Below are 17,873 nucleotides of genomic sequence, written 5' to 3'. Positions count from 1 at the left end.
TCACCCCATTTCTGTACTGACATTCTAGTGTCTCACACAGTATCATGCTTATTCAAATTTTAAGGCATAAAGACCAGACCAGACCAGCCCAGACCAGACCAGACCAGACCAGACCAGACCAGACCAGACCAGCCCAGACCAGACCAGACCAGACCAGACCAGACCAGACCAGAACCCAGACCAGACCCCAGACCCCTGGCTTCCCTCCTGGGGAGTAATGGTTCACTGCAGAGGACACCAGATGACTGCGGAGGACACCAGAAGTGCAAACAGGATGGACAGCTAGAGGACCGTGACGAGATATTTGCTGAGTTTGACAAAAGCGTACTCAAGGGAGAGAATCACACGTCTAAAGGACAGTTTTCCCCACAGCTATCAGCTATCCGAACATTGTACTCAGACATGCACTCAAATGGGAATTCAATGTGCAATATTAACACCTCAGTCACTTAATTCTACTGTAAGTCACGTATGTATTTATTTACTAATTTATTGCAAGTACCTATTTATTTATTTTGCAACATAATAATAGGGCGAATACTTGTACTCCATACCACTGCACTTCTTCTTATTTTGTTTTGTAAGTTATTGTATCTTTGTGTTGTGATATGTCCCTTGTGGCACCAACAGGAGCAGCACTCTAAATTTAGTTGTATGCAAAAACAATGACAATAAAGGCTTTCAATCAATCAATCAATCAACCAATCAATTACAGTAAAAGACATGATGTCTTCATGGTGTCTGATGTCTCAACCGTCCATTATGAGATGAACGCATGCTCCATGCAGGGTTATAAAACCTTGTCCCCTCTCCTGTATTTTGCCGGTGGGCACCACTTACCTTAATTGTGGACTTTCTTCCCACAGATGCTGTCACTGGTGATTGTTTTGTGACAGTGTCAATTACATTTATTTGGTGCTCTCTCTTTCTGTCTCTCTCTTCCTCTCTCTTCCTCTCTCTCCCACCTTCTTCCTCTGTCTCCCTCTCTGTGTCATCCTATGTTTCACTTTCTCCCTGCTTCCCTCTTCTTCCTCAGCTCATGTCTTTTTCTTTCCCCCCTGCCCTCCACCACAGAGCCGCTGGTTGTGGATGTTCAGCCAAGCAGGCAGGCAGACAGACAGACAGACAGACAGACAGACAGACAGACAGACAGGCAGGCAGGCAGGCAGGCAGGCAGGCAGGCAGGCAGGCAGACAGTCAGACAGACAGACAGACAGACAGACAGGTAGGCAGACAGACAGGCAGGCAGGCAGAAAGGCAGGCAGACAGGCAGGCAGGCAGGCAGACAGGCAGGCAGGCAGGCAAGCAGGCAGGCAGGCAGGCAGGCAGGCAGGCAGGCAGAAAGGCAGGCAGACAGGCAGGCAGGCAGGCAGGCAGGCAGGCTGTGAATGCTGATTTTGATTGCTGCTGCAAACCCCTGCATGATAATGATAGTGTTGCATGAGCAATGAATACAACTGATGAGTTCAATGAGCGGGTACAAAACAGCTTGGCTAAGTTTACGGAACTAATCCACTCCCTGTCTTCTCTGCCGGCCTGGCTTCCTCCTATCTCTCTCTCTCTCTCTCTCTCTCTCTCTCTCTCTCCCTCTCTCTCTCTCTGTCTCTCCCCCCCCCCCCCCTCTCTCTCCCTCCCTCTGCCTCCATCCTCCTCAGATACTCGAATGCCAGCACAACACTGCCTTGTCCGGTAAATTTATTTTGAAAGAGATGAATATAAATGAAAAGCTTGGTTTGGCATTTTTACTCATTTAAAGGGAAGGAAATTCATCCTCAGGAGCTACTGTGTGAGGGCTGATTCCTGATGGACACACAGAGAATACAAAGATGCTCGCTGTGAGACACACGTGGTGAGCCAGATTAAGCTTTTAATTGGGTCCTGGGAGGAATCACTGTGAGATCACTAGCAGTAAACCCATCTTACAATGCACTGGATCAGACAATTAAAAATGCTAAAATATTGTTCTATTGTTTGATTCTTCTCTGTCAGCTCCAGTAGGATTTTCATGCTTTTTTTTTTAAATGTATGGACCATGAATACATGAATAAGTATGTGAAGGTACAAACTCCACTAAAGTAGTGGGGGTCAGTTGCAGGACATGGAAATATGGACTAATAGTAACAAAAAGGAAGTCTGCTGACTTGCGTTTAATAAGGCAATGGCCACTGAGCCATATGAAGAAATACTTTGGTAATATAGGCTGGACACAGATGCTGACATCATAGGCACAAGGTCTCTCAGGAAGTCATAAGGTAGCTTTTTTGTTCCAATGATGGGTGAAAGCATGGTGCAATGTTGACACGAATAGTACATGGAAACCATGTTAAGCTTTTCTGTAGAGCACATTGGACACATGGTAATCACGATGAGTGCAGGCTCCCTTTTAGTTGTCTGTGAACCATCACAGACAAAGATGCACTTGGTGTAGCCTTGAAGGAGTAGGGTGGAGGAATGAACGAGGGAATGAGAGCAGAGGGAGAGAAAGCATGTGGCTGACAGGTGCTGTCTCTGCAGGCTACCCCTCCGGACACTGGTGTGGGTGTGAAGTCACACTGAAACGAAGCAAACAACCACAATAATAACAACATATGCTCAGCATTCTCTGATTAAAAAGCATAGATGGCACTCTTCTCAAGATGGCAGTCTATTAGAGCTTCTCAGGTTAAGCTACTCATTCTGGAATGTCCCCTCAATGAAAGGCACACTTGGGCGTCCATGATAACAGACATATCAGAGGTGCGTTGAAATTAAATGGTATTAGTCTGTGTTGGAAGTAAATACAAGCTCAAAAATGATGTAAATGCTCGCTTCAGTATAACTCCATAGGAACTGTTTGCTTTATTAGATTTGTTTGTGGACCTTATAAACCTTCCTTTTCAAATCATCCCTCACATCCAGCAGAAAGACCACCAGTTGTCTATAGATATAGCTTCTCTTTGATATAGAAAGTCAAAGTTTCCATGGAAACACTCCCATGCATTATTATGAGCAACACCAACATCCACGTGTGAACGCTCCTCGCTCAGCTCTCATCACATGTCGACAGCAGACTTTTTTTCATCTAGTTACTGCAATCAAATCTAGCGGCGGCCGTTCCGCTACGCCATAAAATCTGTTACGCCAAATGAGAACAATAACTTTTATGAGTCACAAACAGTGCGCTGTCGTACGCGCACAATCATTCAGCATCCTTTGCCATGACAACAGAAATCATGATTCATCACTGCCCTCTGCACCATCTTCCAGCAGATGGGAATAATTGCCCTGTCGCTCAAGACTCAGAGAGGCTACATTTGTTTTGGAGAGGGGTCAAAGAAATGTGCTTGTGGAGCTACCGTCTTTCTATTAGATCTAACAGGCATGTCGGTACATTTAACAGCTATATCACAGATTCCTACTGTGCTCATAAAAATCGTTCCCTCAGTGTTAGCGTAGAGTTTTAGTGTCCATACATTAAAAGCACATTTGGGCAATTACACACATCTTCAGCTTTGTGTGGAAAGGCAATTTACTGTTCTCAAGGAGGTTCCATTGCTGTCCAGAAAACAACACAATTGATTGCATAGTCCTACTCAGCATTTTATGTGTGTCGCCCCTTTGAGCAAGTGGACAAAAGAAACGTCTCACTGCCTGATGGGCTGCAAATAAAGGCATCTGTCATTAATCTCCCTCCCACTTGGCACTAATGATAAACACTCTCATACCAGAGTATTTAAAGTCTTACGGAGTATGCACCTGAAACTTAGAATGCAGCCATCTTTTTTAGCCAAGCGGTCCAGAAAACACAGATTAATTGTGGGATAAAAATGGCTGAGGGGATGTGATGGGTGCAATAAACAAAACTGGCTAAAAAGTAGGCCACTCCTCTGTGGTGCACTTCACAAAGATTCATTATCATCTGAAGAAAGAGACAGCTCCCTCTCGCAGCTATTTATTACTCTAGTGACTCTTTAGGGCAGCCACTGCAGACCCGTTTGTATAGTTGCCACTTAACTGTGACCAGGGGCAGTTCATCGAGAGACTGGTGGCAATTCCCAAAAGGCGAATTATTTAACCTCACCAACTGCCTCTGGGCCCTCTTTTTTTCTGTGTCTTTGACAGGATTTGGACACCATATAGGCCACATAATACCACACAGATATATGTTGTTTATAGTGTGGTAACAACCCAAAAAAAAAACATTTTATAGAAAAATTCAAAATTATAATTATACTAGAAAGCTTTCATTGTTTAAAAACACAACTGAACAGCATTTTTTTCCCCGTGGCATACAACTGAGGTAACAACAGGGGCCAACCTCAGAATGAACTGTGTTAGAAAGCGCTCGGATGCAGTATTTATACGTGCAGTACAAGCATCAGCATTTTCATCCACATTCAAAACCTTTCAAGTTTCACCCTCGGTCCCACTTCAACAACTGAAGTTCACAGTTGCTTGGAAAAAAAACTCACTCTCTCTCTCTCTTTCTCAATCTCCATCGCTCTCTCTCTCACCTTCTTTCACACACTCACTTAAGTAATCTGGCCTAATGGAAGGAGTCAGGATGACGGTGAAAGGCTTGGCTTTCCCTCACGCTGTGAAGAAAGATTACATTTTGATTAATTTCTTTGGGCGAGAGCTGGCAGCCATGGGCTTGGCTTGAGAGGCACTGATAGCTCTGCCGCGAGTAGTCTGCGAGACAGAAGGTCACCCAAGCTTCTCTCTCTCTCTCTCTCTCTCTCTCTCTCTCTCTCTCTCTCTCTCTCTCTCTCTATCCTCTTGCTCTTCCTGGGATCTGTGAGTGGAGACCAGGTGAGGGGAGATATGCAGGGACGTCTAGTTTGGTGAATGGTTATGAGTAATATGTGCGAAGAAGGGAAAAATGAGAAACAGCATCACTGTGACAACACAGAGGGTTTTCTGTTGTGCCGAGGGGTTGTTTGTGTTAATGTGGTTTAATTCATGTCTCTGAAAACCAAATTCATCATGGCGAAGATGATTTCTTTCTTCCTTTTCCTTCTCTTCTTTTTTTTTTTTTTTTTTGCTGTGACGCACTGACAACTGGCCCCATTCTGTCAGACCTGGGAAGAAGTAATTAAGGCACCGCCACTAGGAACAGCAAACTTCCTTTTTCTGAGATCCTCAGAATACGCAGCTGTCGCAATGACAGTCCTATCCCTTGCCATCTCTATCTCCCCTCACCTGTAGCTTTGAAGAAAACTGTAAAAAGCAGAGAGATCTTGAATTACACACATGGAGTGTGAATTGCGAAAATGTCATGCCAAAGTAAAGGTTTTCTTTGCACCTTTGAGAAGGTACAGTGTTTTTTGTTCTCTCTGCTTTTTCTTTCACTTCCTTGCTGGGAGGGAATTGACCTTGTCTGTGGTATTTCTGTCTCTGAGCCTAAGGGCGCAACAGAGACAGGCGCTGCCAGGTTTGGCAGGTGGGGAAAAAACAGCGGAGTTGCCTCGGATACAGGTCTTCTGGGGAGGGACACACAGAGGACTTGTCTTTGTTTTTTTTAGACTCCCATGAGAGGAAGTGGGTGGGAAAAAGTCACCTCAACCAAGTCATCCATGGCAACGGCAAAAAAATGCCTTTTTTTATTCCTGTATATTAAACAGACAATTTGTTGTATATGTTTAAAACAGCATAAGATTTTGTATGATTTTAAGTAACATGTACTGTATGTGCTTCATATGTGAGTAATACGTATGGAGACAGCATTGCAGTGAATTATTCTGGCTTCATGCTAAGCCTCTTTTTTGGCTTCCTTGTCTGTTTGTTATCATTTCCAGAATAGCGGTCCTCCCCCAATCTCCCCACAGGATCTGTGACATTTTGGTGACATTTGAGTTCGCTGGTAGAAGCCATGTTAAGGACACCCACTAGAACACACATTGTGTAAAACTACAGGGAGGGCAAGGGGAGCAAGTCACATACTCCAATCACATCCCCATGAAGGCACAAGGCTCTTTTTTTTCTGTATGAATGCCTGCAACACTTTCACAGGGGACAGAGAGGGATTGCGAGGGAGTTAGTTGACTGCCTGCACACTGACTAGAAAGCATAAATCACCATCAAGATTCCTTTTTCACAATCCAAGAAATTGGTAAGCGACTAGTGACCACTGGCCACTATTTAAACAGGACAATTCGTCAAGAAAAAAACATCAAATTGTTTATTTGTGAAACTGATATCAACTCCGAAGGGTCACATGAATATTCCTGTTACAATAAAAGGAGCACATAACCGGTCAGCTAAAGGATACCACTTGGAACAAGGAGGTGGCCAGAATAAATAGACCCCCATACTATTGGCAGGTTCTAATTTGGGAGAGGTCAATTAGTTTACTGCAGCCCCTGATGTGTGATCCCTTCTGCTGTGAAAGCGGGAGCTGTGACAACACTGACAGGCCCTCCCCTCCCCATTCCCATTACGAAGATGAACATGCTGATTCAGTTGCCAATCTGATGCGCTATTTATTGCTAATGGACTTCAGAAGGATCACATTATCATATATAACCAATGATCAAATAACATTTGAAAATAGGGGACATTCATCTAATTGATGGCCTCTCCTTCATATTGCAGGAGGGTAAGGCAATGAGCAGAACATCCATATTTTTCATGACATGATGATAATAAAGTGCTTTTCTCTGACCTATGAACGGGAAAGTTTTCAAAATGAGCGACCTTTTATAAATGTGCTTGCTTCCATGTAAGATATTGCTTGCCTGTTCGCTGGTTATATTTTACCTGAGCTGGCAATGCTTTTGCTACAGTCTTTTTTTATTACTGCTCAAAACACGTCTAATTGGGAAATGTTAAAATATTAGCCTGTGTCTTAACACTGTTGCACCTGCATTGTTTGATTTCTTGTTTGCCTTAAATTGAGGACATGCAGGGCATCTGACTCACTGACAGTGAAGTCGTTTCCTGTATGGTTTTAATATTGCTGTTATCTATCTATGACACCCCAATTACATTCTGAAAGCTTTGGCCGCTGACTTCTATTTCAGTTGTTTTAAATGTACTGCTGTTGTCTGTGTCCATTTTCTATTTAGACCACGAACTGAAGTAAGGTCAAGGGTTCCAACAATATATCAGAGGGCTGTGTGTCTTACAGTATGATATTGCGGGCAGGAGATTCTCCCGTCTCATCACAAAAATGTGTCCCCGACTGACCCAAAGTGTTCAGTAATCGATCTTGTAACTGATGAGGACTGCCATGGTGCCCTTATCATGAAAATGTTCAATTACCAACACAAGATAAGGAACGATGTTCTGCCCCTGCATAGTTTCCTACAAGGTTGTGAGCCAGGGTGTTGAGGGCTTTAAAGCACGGACTGAGAACAGGCCTCAGGTTGTTCTGGTGCTGTGTTGCACTTGATGTTCCTTCAGATGGTATAGAAAACACCTACTAACCAGACTCCATAGATGACTCATATTTTGAGTTTCAGAGCTAAATCTGTAAAATTAGTAATAGCATGCTACCATAATGTACACTAATATTGTTTTCTAGTGTTGTGGAGCACTGGTTAAACTAAATAATGGTTGCAGATATTATAGTATTCCATCTGGTGTTAGACTGACTGATTGTGTGGTCACTATAATCAAAGACAATAACCAGTAATGCTGAAGTGCCATATACGCTGGGCTTCACACCAAGAGTACATGTGAGTGTCAGGTCTGTGCTCTGTTTTTGTCCTGATTCTTAGTTTGTTTCCCTTGTGTTTTTTCGTGTTCTCCGTTTTTGTGTTTGTTTACCTTTGTCTCCTCGTGTCTGACTCCTCGAGCCCTGCCATTGATTATCTGCCCGTTCTGTCTCTTAGTTTGTGTACCTTGTGTTGTCATGTGTTCTTCGGTTTTGTGTTTGTTTACCTTATTGAATTGCCAACCTTTGTATTTTGTGTACATGTATTCATAACATCAAGCCTTTCGCCCACTACACTTTCATGTTACGGTAAGTTTTTTTCCTTTGTCCTGCTGCAATAAATACACTTACTTCACTCAAAATAAAACCTACAGTTCTGGCGTTGATTTGCTTTGCAACACGCACAATCCGTAGGGAACCTAATGGAACCTTAAGGAACCGTAAATCAAAACTTGTCTAAAACAAGTTCCTTGGGTAAATTACGTGCTTACGCGTTGCGTCTAAAACGACCATATATCAGCCCTTAGTGTGGCTACTTCCCTCTGACACCATTCAATAAACCCTATTTAAAAGCCACAAAGAAACAGGCTCTATAACTTGAGAGAGCAGAAACTGCCTGAAGCAAGCACTACAATTAAGTGCAAGCCAGTAAGGTGTAAAACTATCCATGCTAAGACATTTCCTGGCAGCATGCCAGGTCAGTGTTTTGAGGTAGTAACCTGAGAATTTAAATGCATTTGTTATAAATGAGGCACATTTATGTCTAACATAAAATACTGTTTTAAATGGCAATATTATTTTACAGTGATATCTCATAGCCTTCACATACATTTTGGTATTATAAGTATTACATAATGTAAACAAGCTTTTCCGTTTTAATCAGGGACATTGGTTTGAAACACCTCAATCGAACACACAATACCCTTAAATTATATGGCCAATATCCCAATCCAGTCTAATCAGGCTACTGCATCTCTGAGTCACTGTGATCATCAATGGCTGAAGGATTCGAGGACATTGCAGTATCAAGTTTGAAAGCACCTAATTGCTTGGCACAAAGTGGGGGGAGGCACTGCCAGCTAAAAGCAATTAAAAAGGCTGAATGACACAAACCAGTGTCCACTCCAAACTCTGCTCCAATTCCCTGGCGGGGTCTTTCTAATGTTGCCAAGTGGCTCTTAATGAACCTTGAGAGCATTCATTCCACCTGACACTTAAAAACACTGAAAAAGCCAAGATACACACACCATGTTACACACACCATGTTAGCAGTGATATAGTCCACATTGCTCTGGCAACTATGTGATGAACAAAAGACTAGGAAGCTGTTGATGACAGAAATATCGACTTTGCCAGTGTGCACTTCAGCGTTTTTGTGTTCGGCTTGAATCATCGCTGGGATACTGAGTGCTGCATACTTTCAATAGGGCACAGTTTGCGTGTTAGAATATCAATATGGACTTTAGATGTGTCAGGGAAGTTGCAGGCAAGAAGGCAGCAACAACTACATTTTGGATGCTGTGGTTTTCAGCCTTTTAAAGAATCCTGTTTTAAACATGAGCTAATTCCAGTGGCAGAGGGAGACCAAAAAAAGAACCGCACCACATGCGTAATTCACAGGGAGCTGAGAGCAGTGGAGTCAGAGAAGCTCAGGCAAGCTCTGAATGCCCAATCACCTTGGCTATGAACCTCCCACTGGAGACTCATGGAGACTCCCAATGGAGACTCATTCTCATGGATAAGGAGGCGATAAAGGGAGAGGTAGGCCTAAAGGCAGGCCTCGGCTTCACGGGTAGACAGGTATATAGAAAGGTATGTCGAATTTTGTAGCTGCTTCCCTCCTCTTTGTGTTTTCTCTCTTTCTCTCTCTCTCTCTCTCTCGCTCTCTTTTTCTCTCTCTCTCTTTCTGTCTTGCTTGAGGTTTAGGACAAAAACTCCACATTGTTGCTGAAAAATGACTCTGGTGAAAAGAGCTCAGTTTGGGACATTAGCAGTGGTCTTGGTCTGAGACTTAATGAAATGGCAAATCTGTGATAAATCTATTATTCCTGAATGGAATCAAATCAAGAACACGTTCAGTAGAGGCTAATTTACAGCACATTTTAAATATGTGAATGTAATGAGCCCTAAATGCCTGTGCTGCTTGCATGACGAGGACGTTTAATACGATCAGAGCCGCGACTTTGGAGCTGCTAGCATATGGCTGATTTGACAGAGCTGCTGACTAACTGATAGCGCAGCGATATGGGGATGCTTAATAACCTCAGTAATCCATTATCACATCCGTCTGACCTAAACCCGTCATCTACTTCGGCCCCAAACGAACACCAATGTCCCCAGTCACTCAATGTTCAATGTTATTACTGCTTCTAATGCAGATGCCTATTTTTTTTTTTTTTACAATTGGGAATGCCCAAGAAAGGTGTTGAATTTGCCTAGATTTGTCATAATATCTTGCAGGTATTACCTTACCTTTTCAGGGTGCAACACACTTGAAGTTTTGTGTGCAAGTGAAGCTTTTGATATTATAATATTATAAATAATATAAAAGTGTTAAGAAGGTAAGGCTTTAATTACAGGTCAGGTTTTTGAAAAAATACCTCTTGAATATGCATGGTTACCTAACTTGAAATGAAACTTGAAACAGAGAAATATTCAAAGCTGATGAACTTTCATTTTACCATCAAATATATGAAATACTTAGAACAGGCAATTGTTTTTTTTTTAACTATCGCCTACAATATAGGGAAAAGCACTGATGTTTAGTATAGCTTCAGGGCTTTAAACACACGTTGTTATTACCAGTCTCCTCTAACAGCACTGATATAATGATATATATATATTATAATATATTCCTGAATTACCCCACAGGATTAATTAATTATATATATATATATATATCTATCTAAAATCTTAGAGGTATTAATACAGTGTAGATAAAGTAACTTGAAGTATAAACATGAGACTATAACTTTCACTTTTGAAATGACGCCATAAAGACAACAAATAATGCAATCTATAAATTAATATTACAATAAATACAAAAACCTAAAGGCATTTCTCAGCAAAGGTATGAAAAAAATACTTGTGACTGGGAAGTCATTGTATAAAAAATATGAGAACAAACTTGTTTTATTTCAGTTTGTGCCTTAATATACAACATATTTTGCTTGTGTAAATCACAACAAAACTAAGTGGTAATTGACAGTTTCTAACAAAAAAAAAAGAATTATCTGAGTAATTAAAAAAGCATTGTCATCTACAGCACTTAACCTAAACATTCATGTTTCTATTGCTTGTTTACAGTAATTTAACCCTCAAATATAACTCCTAAATAAAAAAACACTGGTTTTGATTAAGCCCAAAATAGTTCAAATTATAGTTGATACAACATTACAGAACAATTGCTAACATTATTCAATAGACGGTGTATCAAGTCTAAATTCACTTTGTCAGCTTACATTGGAGTCCATAGACAAATTGTTTATATAGTTCAGTGCACAACAGTTTAACTGTTTTACAAAAGAGAGAAAGAAACATTGCATTCTTTATCAATATCTCCAAAGACAAAATGCCTATTGGATCAAATTTACTGCTACTGCACTAAACGATCCAAAGTCATTCCTTTACATTAACTATGCTGTGCTATACAAACTGAGAGAAACAACCAAGAGAGCACAGCAACTAACATGGAAGCGAACCAAAGCTGCCATATTAAGAGTCAAAAGGATTGGAGAAAGAAAAAAAGGCAATACGCTGTACGTAAAAAGTCTGTTCAGTCTTTTTTGCCTGCAAAAAGCAAAGCACTAAGAAGCAAATCCACATCTGTTTTTTTGCACAAAATAGCCTAAAATGTGTCTGTGCTCAAAAACTTTTTTTTCCCCTGCTTTCACCACATGTAATAACTTCTTGTTGTGTCAACCTGGGTAGCCTTGTTCTCTGAAGATCCATCCTTGTCTTTCTCATAGTCGGCATCCCACAAGTTGATTAGAGGAGGATATAGCTCGTTCAGGGGGATAGATGATGTCTTCTGCATGTATTTTTTCAGGGAGTGGTTGTAGTTCTTCCTCTTCCATCTCTTGCTGATATACACAGCAATGGAGGCCAAGCTGATGATGGCAAACATGGTGCCCATGACTGCCGCAAGAGCTGTGTTGGTGCCCTGATCTGAGATCTCCACTGCAAACGTAGCATGCTTCGTTGTGACATTAACGCAGGACTTCTGTGTCTGCTGGTGGATGTTGGAGACAGACAGACAAACTTCGTACTCTGTGGCCGGCTGCAGATGAGTGAGGTTGTACTCGTGCACGTCCACGGGGACCTTGGCAGTGTAGGTGATGTGGGGGTTGTCGATTTTCATGGTGGCAGATGACCACTTGAGGTTCGATGTCATGACGTTTGAATTGACCTTCCAGGACACCAGGATAGAATGGGACTCTGTGTGTTTGACATAGATCTTCATGAGCTGTGTGCTGTCCATGAGGGTGCCGTTGACACGGAGAGCAGTCACTTTTGTGTCTGCCCCTTCCACGTTCTGGGCCACACAAGTGTACCGGCCAGAGTCCCCAACTTGGATGTTGGAAATGCGCAAGGTCCCCTGGTTATTTAGGTGGTACTTATCGGACACAGTGTCCATCATAACTTTGCTGCCCAGCGGTGTGACCCAGTAGACCTCTGGCTCGGGTTCAGCCATGGCCCGACAGTCAAGGTCCACAGTCATGCCGATGTCCAAGTTGAGGTGATTAGGGAAGGCGTCGTGGGATATCATGGGCAGGCACTGCTCCGGGGAGTCATGAATCAAAACCTCCCTGACATGCTGACCTCGGAACTCCGGAGGCATGGCGCAAAACATGGAGAGTGGCTCCATGAAGCGGATGCTGGTCTTGTTGGATGTCATCCACTGAATGACGCAGTCACAGCGCAGGGGGTTGCTGTGGATGCTGATCTCTCGCAGGTTAGGAAGGGACTCCACAGTCGCCTGATAGAGGGAGTTAAGAGCGTTGTTGTTCAGCATGAGGCTTTCCAGCGAAGCAACGTCACGGAATGCTTGACGGTTCACGTAAGAGAATTTGGGATTGTTGGTGGCCTCGAGTTTGGTCAGCTCTGGGAGATTATCCAATGCGTAGCGATCGATGGCAGCCAGCTCAGCCATGTTGTTAATACCAAGCTCTTTCAGCCTTAACATGTTCTTGAAATCCCCTTCTTGGATTTTGTGGATGGGATTTTTATTTAAATCCAAAAACTTTAAATTTGGGAGTTTCTGAAGAGCATTTTGTGGTACCCTGACCAGTTTGTTGTCATAAAATGAAAGACTTTCCAAGTTTACCAGTCCAATAAAGGCATTTCCAGGAACGTCTGTCAAATCCATCCCTGCAAGCACCAAGCTCCGTAAATTAACAAGGGGCTTAAAATTCATATTTTGGATGCCAACCACTGGATTCTCTCCAATCATCAGGATTTCAAGGTTGGGTGTCGACTCAAACCAGCGATTGTCAATGGCCTTGAGTTTATTGGAGTTGAGATGGAGCCTAAGCAGGTTGTGCAATCCCGAGAAAGCATTGGGTGAGATGGTGGTAATCTGGTTGTGGTTGATGTACAGCTCTTGCAGATTGGTCAGATCCTGTAGGCAGAAATCGGGCATCTCCACAATCTGGTTCTCCTCCAGGTGAAGCGTGGTGAGCTGGGACATGTTGGTGAGGCCCACGTCCCGGATGTTGCTGAAGTTGTTCTGGGAAAGGTCCAGTTCGGTCAGATTGTAGAGTTGCTCCAGTTCCTCGCTGGTTCTGGATATGTAGTTGCTCTGCAGCAGGAGCACCTGTGTGTCACTGGACAGATTAGCAGGAATCCGAGTCAGACGAAGGTCATTGCAGTCGACGGTGATGGCTTCTCGGTAGGTGGACTGAGGGGTGAACCAAGGGCGTATCTCGCACACGCACAGCTGAGGACACTCACTGCCCTGAACAGAGGACGGTCCGAACTGAGAAAGCAGTAACACGCAGCAAACCCAGCCCAGTCCACAAAGGTTGAAAGTCTCTCTAGCCATTCTGTTTTTTTTTTTTTTTTCAATCAGCTCAAATGGGAGGTTGACGGGTGTCCAAGAGCTGGGCCAGACCTGTTGTATTTATGGGTCAAATCTTCATCCACAAGGGCCGTTGTTATGTTGTGATATTATTCCAGTACAAGTGTTGCAGGCCTTGCAAAGAGCACGATGTTAGAGGTATATTTCAAATGTCCTCATAACAGATATAATCCTTTTCACAGCTGGATCCCTAGACATCAAGATGGACCTGAAAAACAAAACAAAAAAACAAGGCATGTCAAAGAGTGTACTGTGATAAGCAGACTGCCCAACACATTTTTGCATGAATGCAGTTAAGGGCATAGTCTTAACAAATGCAAAAAACAGAACATTACATTAGTTGCAAACAGAAATCAATACTAAATGCATATTCAATTTAAACAGTTTGTGATAACGTGTTCAAAAAATAAAACGAATGAATTTAAATTAAGTAGGAATGGATTGAAATGACGTGCAGAATAAAAAATGCTACATCAGCTAATTACAATGCACAAGTCATACGAAGTATGCCTCTGAAGTGTGTGTACTTGGACAGAGATCAAATTCAATTGAGCTCTTTCATCTAGGCGGTCATCCAAAGAAGAGATGATCATTAGCTTCTCCAAGCATCATTAAATAGCCTGTCTGTAACTTCTCTGCTCAACAGAAAAATCCAGAATATTAATTGTACAGCTTTCAGAAAGCAGATTTGTGGCAACTGAAACATCTAAAAATAGGGCTGGGAATAGTTGTGTGTGAATGTATTCGCCTTTATAAGAATTGAACTTCAAATTTAGACATCATCCAATGATCATGACAACATTCAAAATGATACTATATTAATCTTGCTCTATACATTCACTTTCCCATACTGTCTTCCTTTGTGTACTACAAGAATGGAACCGTTTCACTCTACTAATCCTATACAGTGCTGTAAATTAAGCAATTTGTGCTTTTATCCTTATACTCATCTATCATCAGAAAACAAAGAATACATTTGTCAGAATGTAAGAATAAAAATGTATTTGTAATAATGCAACACTTGAGAAATAACACAGCAGAGAAGACAGGTGAGCAGTATTTGTGCTTGGGCACAAGCAGTCTTTGAAATAAAAATAGAGAGTGCTGGAGCGTGAGGGTGGCGTCGGGGAAGTGTTTGAGCGTGGAACACTACACAGGCGTCCAGGTTCTGTTTGAACAGCAGACATTTTGACAAGCTCAACAAGGCAGGACAAACAACAGAAAGCAGCGGGACAGAACAAAGGGCCTTTGTTTTCTCAAAGCTGTTTGATATTTTTTTTTCCAAGTAAACAAAGGATTCTAAGGGTGTAGGTAAGCTCGATGCCAACAGGAAAAAGTAAACCGCCTCATCCTTATGCACTTTCCAGAGTAAGTTTGGAGCATTCAAAGATCCATGCTGCAGTGTTTCACTAACAACACATTTCTTTGACAGTGGGGTGGAGAAATGTATGCAGAGCCTCTGTTCGTTGAGGTCTACTTGGCATAGTTTATTTTGACATGGCAGCACCTGAGGGTGTGTGCTGGGTTTGTTTGTTTTCAGCTCGCACACCAGCGCTGTCTCAGTGGCACTATACACTGACTGAGACCATACAGCCTGAGGACAGGATATTAAGCCGTGTTCATTTACTGGAAAACAGACGTTCTGTGACAAAACCAATTACTGTACATGCATCTCTATGAGGGCTGAAGTTTATGTGGGGAACACAGCTCCAACTAAATCACTGAAACTCAAACAACGTGTGGTGCTTTGTCAAACATGTATGACACTGTATTTATAATTCAAAATGTTAAATCAGCATTTTTCTTTCAGTGAAGCGTCATAGTCATAATGGCAAGTGATAGGGAAATATGAAATTCAAGTATGAAACTCAATCAAGCATGAATGTATTAATCAAGTGCCTTGTATTAATAATGACTGGCCGTGCAACGTCATGTATTAAATAGAAAGAGCCACTAAAACTCAGCTGTAAAGTTGTCTTTTAACGTTAAGTGGAAATCAATAATGGTCTCACACGGGGGAACACGGGACCAGTTTAGAGCAAGAGAGCTGATTATAACCCTGAGGATCAGCAGGTCCCCGAGGAGTGCTGAGCCACTCTGGGGCTAACATGTGGCCGCGCTCCAGCACCTCCCGCCTGCAGCTGTGACGTGATGGCGGTGGACCCACATCATGAAAATATCACAAGAACAAGGGCGTCACCACCACCACCACCACCACCGGTTCATCCGGCTACACCGCATGCAGCTCATATGACACTGCGCTGACGGCACACTGTCTACAGGCACAAAGAGCTCTCTTAGGAAACACACAAGGGAAGCAAAAAAGCAACAGCAACAACGACGAAAACAACTTTTGGCAAATTAAACATATTTGCATTTGAGTAGGACTAGATCAAAGCATGGAAGATGTCCCGTTAGAAATCTACTGCAACTGAATATTACAAGAACTAACACCAAAAACTGTGAAACATCAAGAATGAGTTGCAGGTTAATACATTTAATTGCATCATGCTGCCTGACAGCTAGCCGTAAATGTTGATGGACTTATGTTTGAGTTTCCATGAATTATCTTTGTGACATCTGTGGGTCACTCACAAAGCCTCAGACTTTACGTCAATTTTGAGAGATCTTTGGGACAGGTTGCCTTTGCTTCTCTAGATTAGCTGGGGGAAGCACAGAGGAGATTAGCCTTACAGCAACCATTTGCTTAAACCCGAACGAAATATGCAGGTCACAACACAGTAATGTGTTAAAAAACCTGAAAAAAGTGTCACCTCCTAACTAACAATGCTTCATATGATAAAAAGTACATCTGGATCAACATATAACCCACTGTTAGTCAAATGACTGATCAGCAAGTTTTTTTCCGTACATTGTTCCACTACGTTTGTGCACTGGAAAGGTCTAACATTATTCGTCGTTATTAAACAAATTTTTCATTTTCGATGGAGCACATCCTCTAACAGTGTGATGTGTTAATTTCCCTCTATTGAGGTTAATCACAGATTCAATGCTAATGTCACCATAAGCCAGAGTAAGACCTGAAACCTCTTCAGTGAGAGGGATAACATTTTCATATCAAAATTTAATCTATGACCATGTATTGTAAAATGTAGCCGTTAAGCCTCAATTTAGGATCTGCTCTTATAGATTAAGCCTACAACCACTTACTCTCCCAAGTGAAATCCATTACCGCACTGAAAAGTCAAACAGACTTAAACTTTGAAAACGACACCAGATTGTAAACAATACCAATGTCCATGTCAACACACTTTATGCAAAGATAGTTTATACTTGCAGTACTGCATCGGTTCAGAAACATCAGGCAAAATGGCAGTTGGTTCCACATTAAATGGGTTCATTTTCGTAAAGAACTGAAAACATTTCACTTTGCAAACTGAGTGGGAAGTGTGTTACTGTTTGACCTTACTGAAATGAGACAGAATGTGCTACACGTGCCATTTAACTGGGTCTGTCTGTTGTCATTTAGACAGTATAGTCTCAGATCTGACCGAGTGCTCCAGTTCTCTCCGATGAAGCAACATGACTTATGACAAGCACAAAAGTGTAGCAAGACTTGACAAACACTACCATACCATAGTAAATACTTCCACGCTACACTAAGCGTACACTATAAACTATGGCTACATATGTATAACCACCAGAGGCTTTCCGGGTATAAGAGCCACAGCACTTCATCAGATTATATGATCCCATCAGATGTGTTGGCAGGAAAGCCAGTTTTCTAGTACAGATTTCGTTCTGTGCTTTTCACCTTAAATCACAGACAACAGCCGTGACTGTCATGGAATTCATGCTGAGCCATAAAAAAACACCTGGCATTTCAGATCAAGGCAGCTCTCAGTATTCTGTAAGGAATACCTACACTTCATCATCCTGTCAAACACTACAACCCTATAGAATGTCATATTGTTGCAGATGAAAGCAGAAGCCTCGCTAGCTATAACTGCAATGGGTTTTCTTTATTGTGATCCTGCCATATTAACATGGCATTTTAGACACATCTGATAGGTGAATTTAAATGGAGAGAAATGTGTCAAGGAAACATGTACGTACATTTCTGTTCTACTTTTCAGGAACCAATTGTGCTTCCTGCTTTTGGCCCGCGGATAACAGAGAAAGGCATTCAGGAAACTC

The 17,873-nt window shown here is 42.2% G+C and overlaps 1 protein-coding gene across 1 annotated transcript; it reads right to left on the bottom strand.

Moving 5' to 3' along the window:
* Positions 1 to 11,525: 11,525 nt before the first annotated feature.
* Positions 11,526 to 13,679, bottom strand: lrrn1 (leucine rich repeat neuronal 1; the record flags this gene model as incomplete). The annotated part of the gene is made up of 1 exon (XM_080846436.1): positions 11,526 to 13,679. One exon carries the CDS (start codon positions 13,677 to 13,679, stop codon positions 11,526 to 11,528), a length of 2,154 nt encoding a protein of 717 aa, XP_080702562.1.
* Between the last annotated feature and the right edge of the window lie 4,194 nt (positions 13,680 to 17,873).

Source organism: Sprattus sprattus (assembly GCF_963457725.1).
Source record: "Sprattus sprattus genome assembly, chromosome: 10".
Lineage (NCBI taxonomy): Eukaryota > Metazoa > Chordata > Actinopteri > Clupeiformes > Clupeidae > Sprattus > Sprattus sprattus.
Note: the sequence above shows the minus strand (reverse complement) of the source record. Positions and strands in the feature narration are given on the sequence as shown.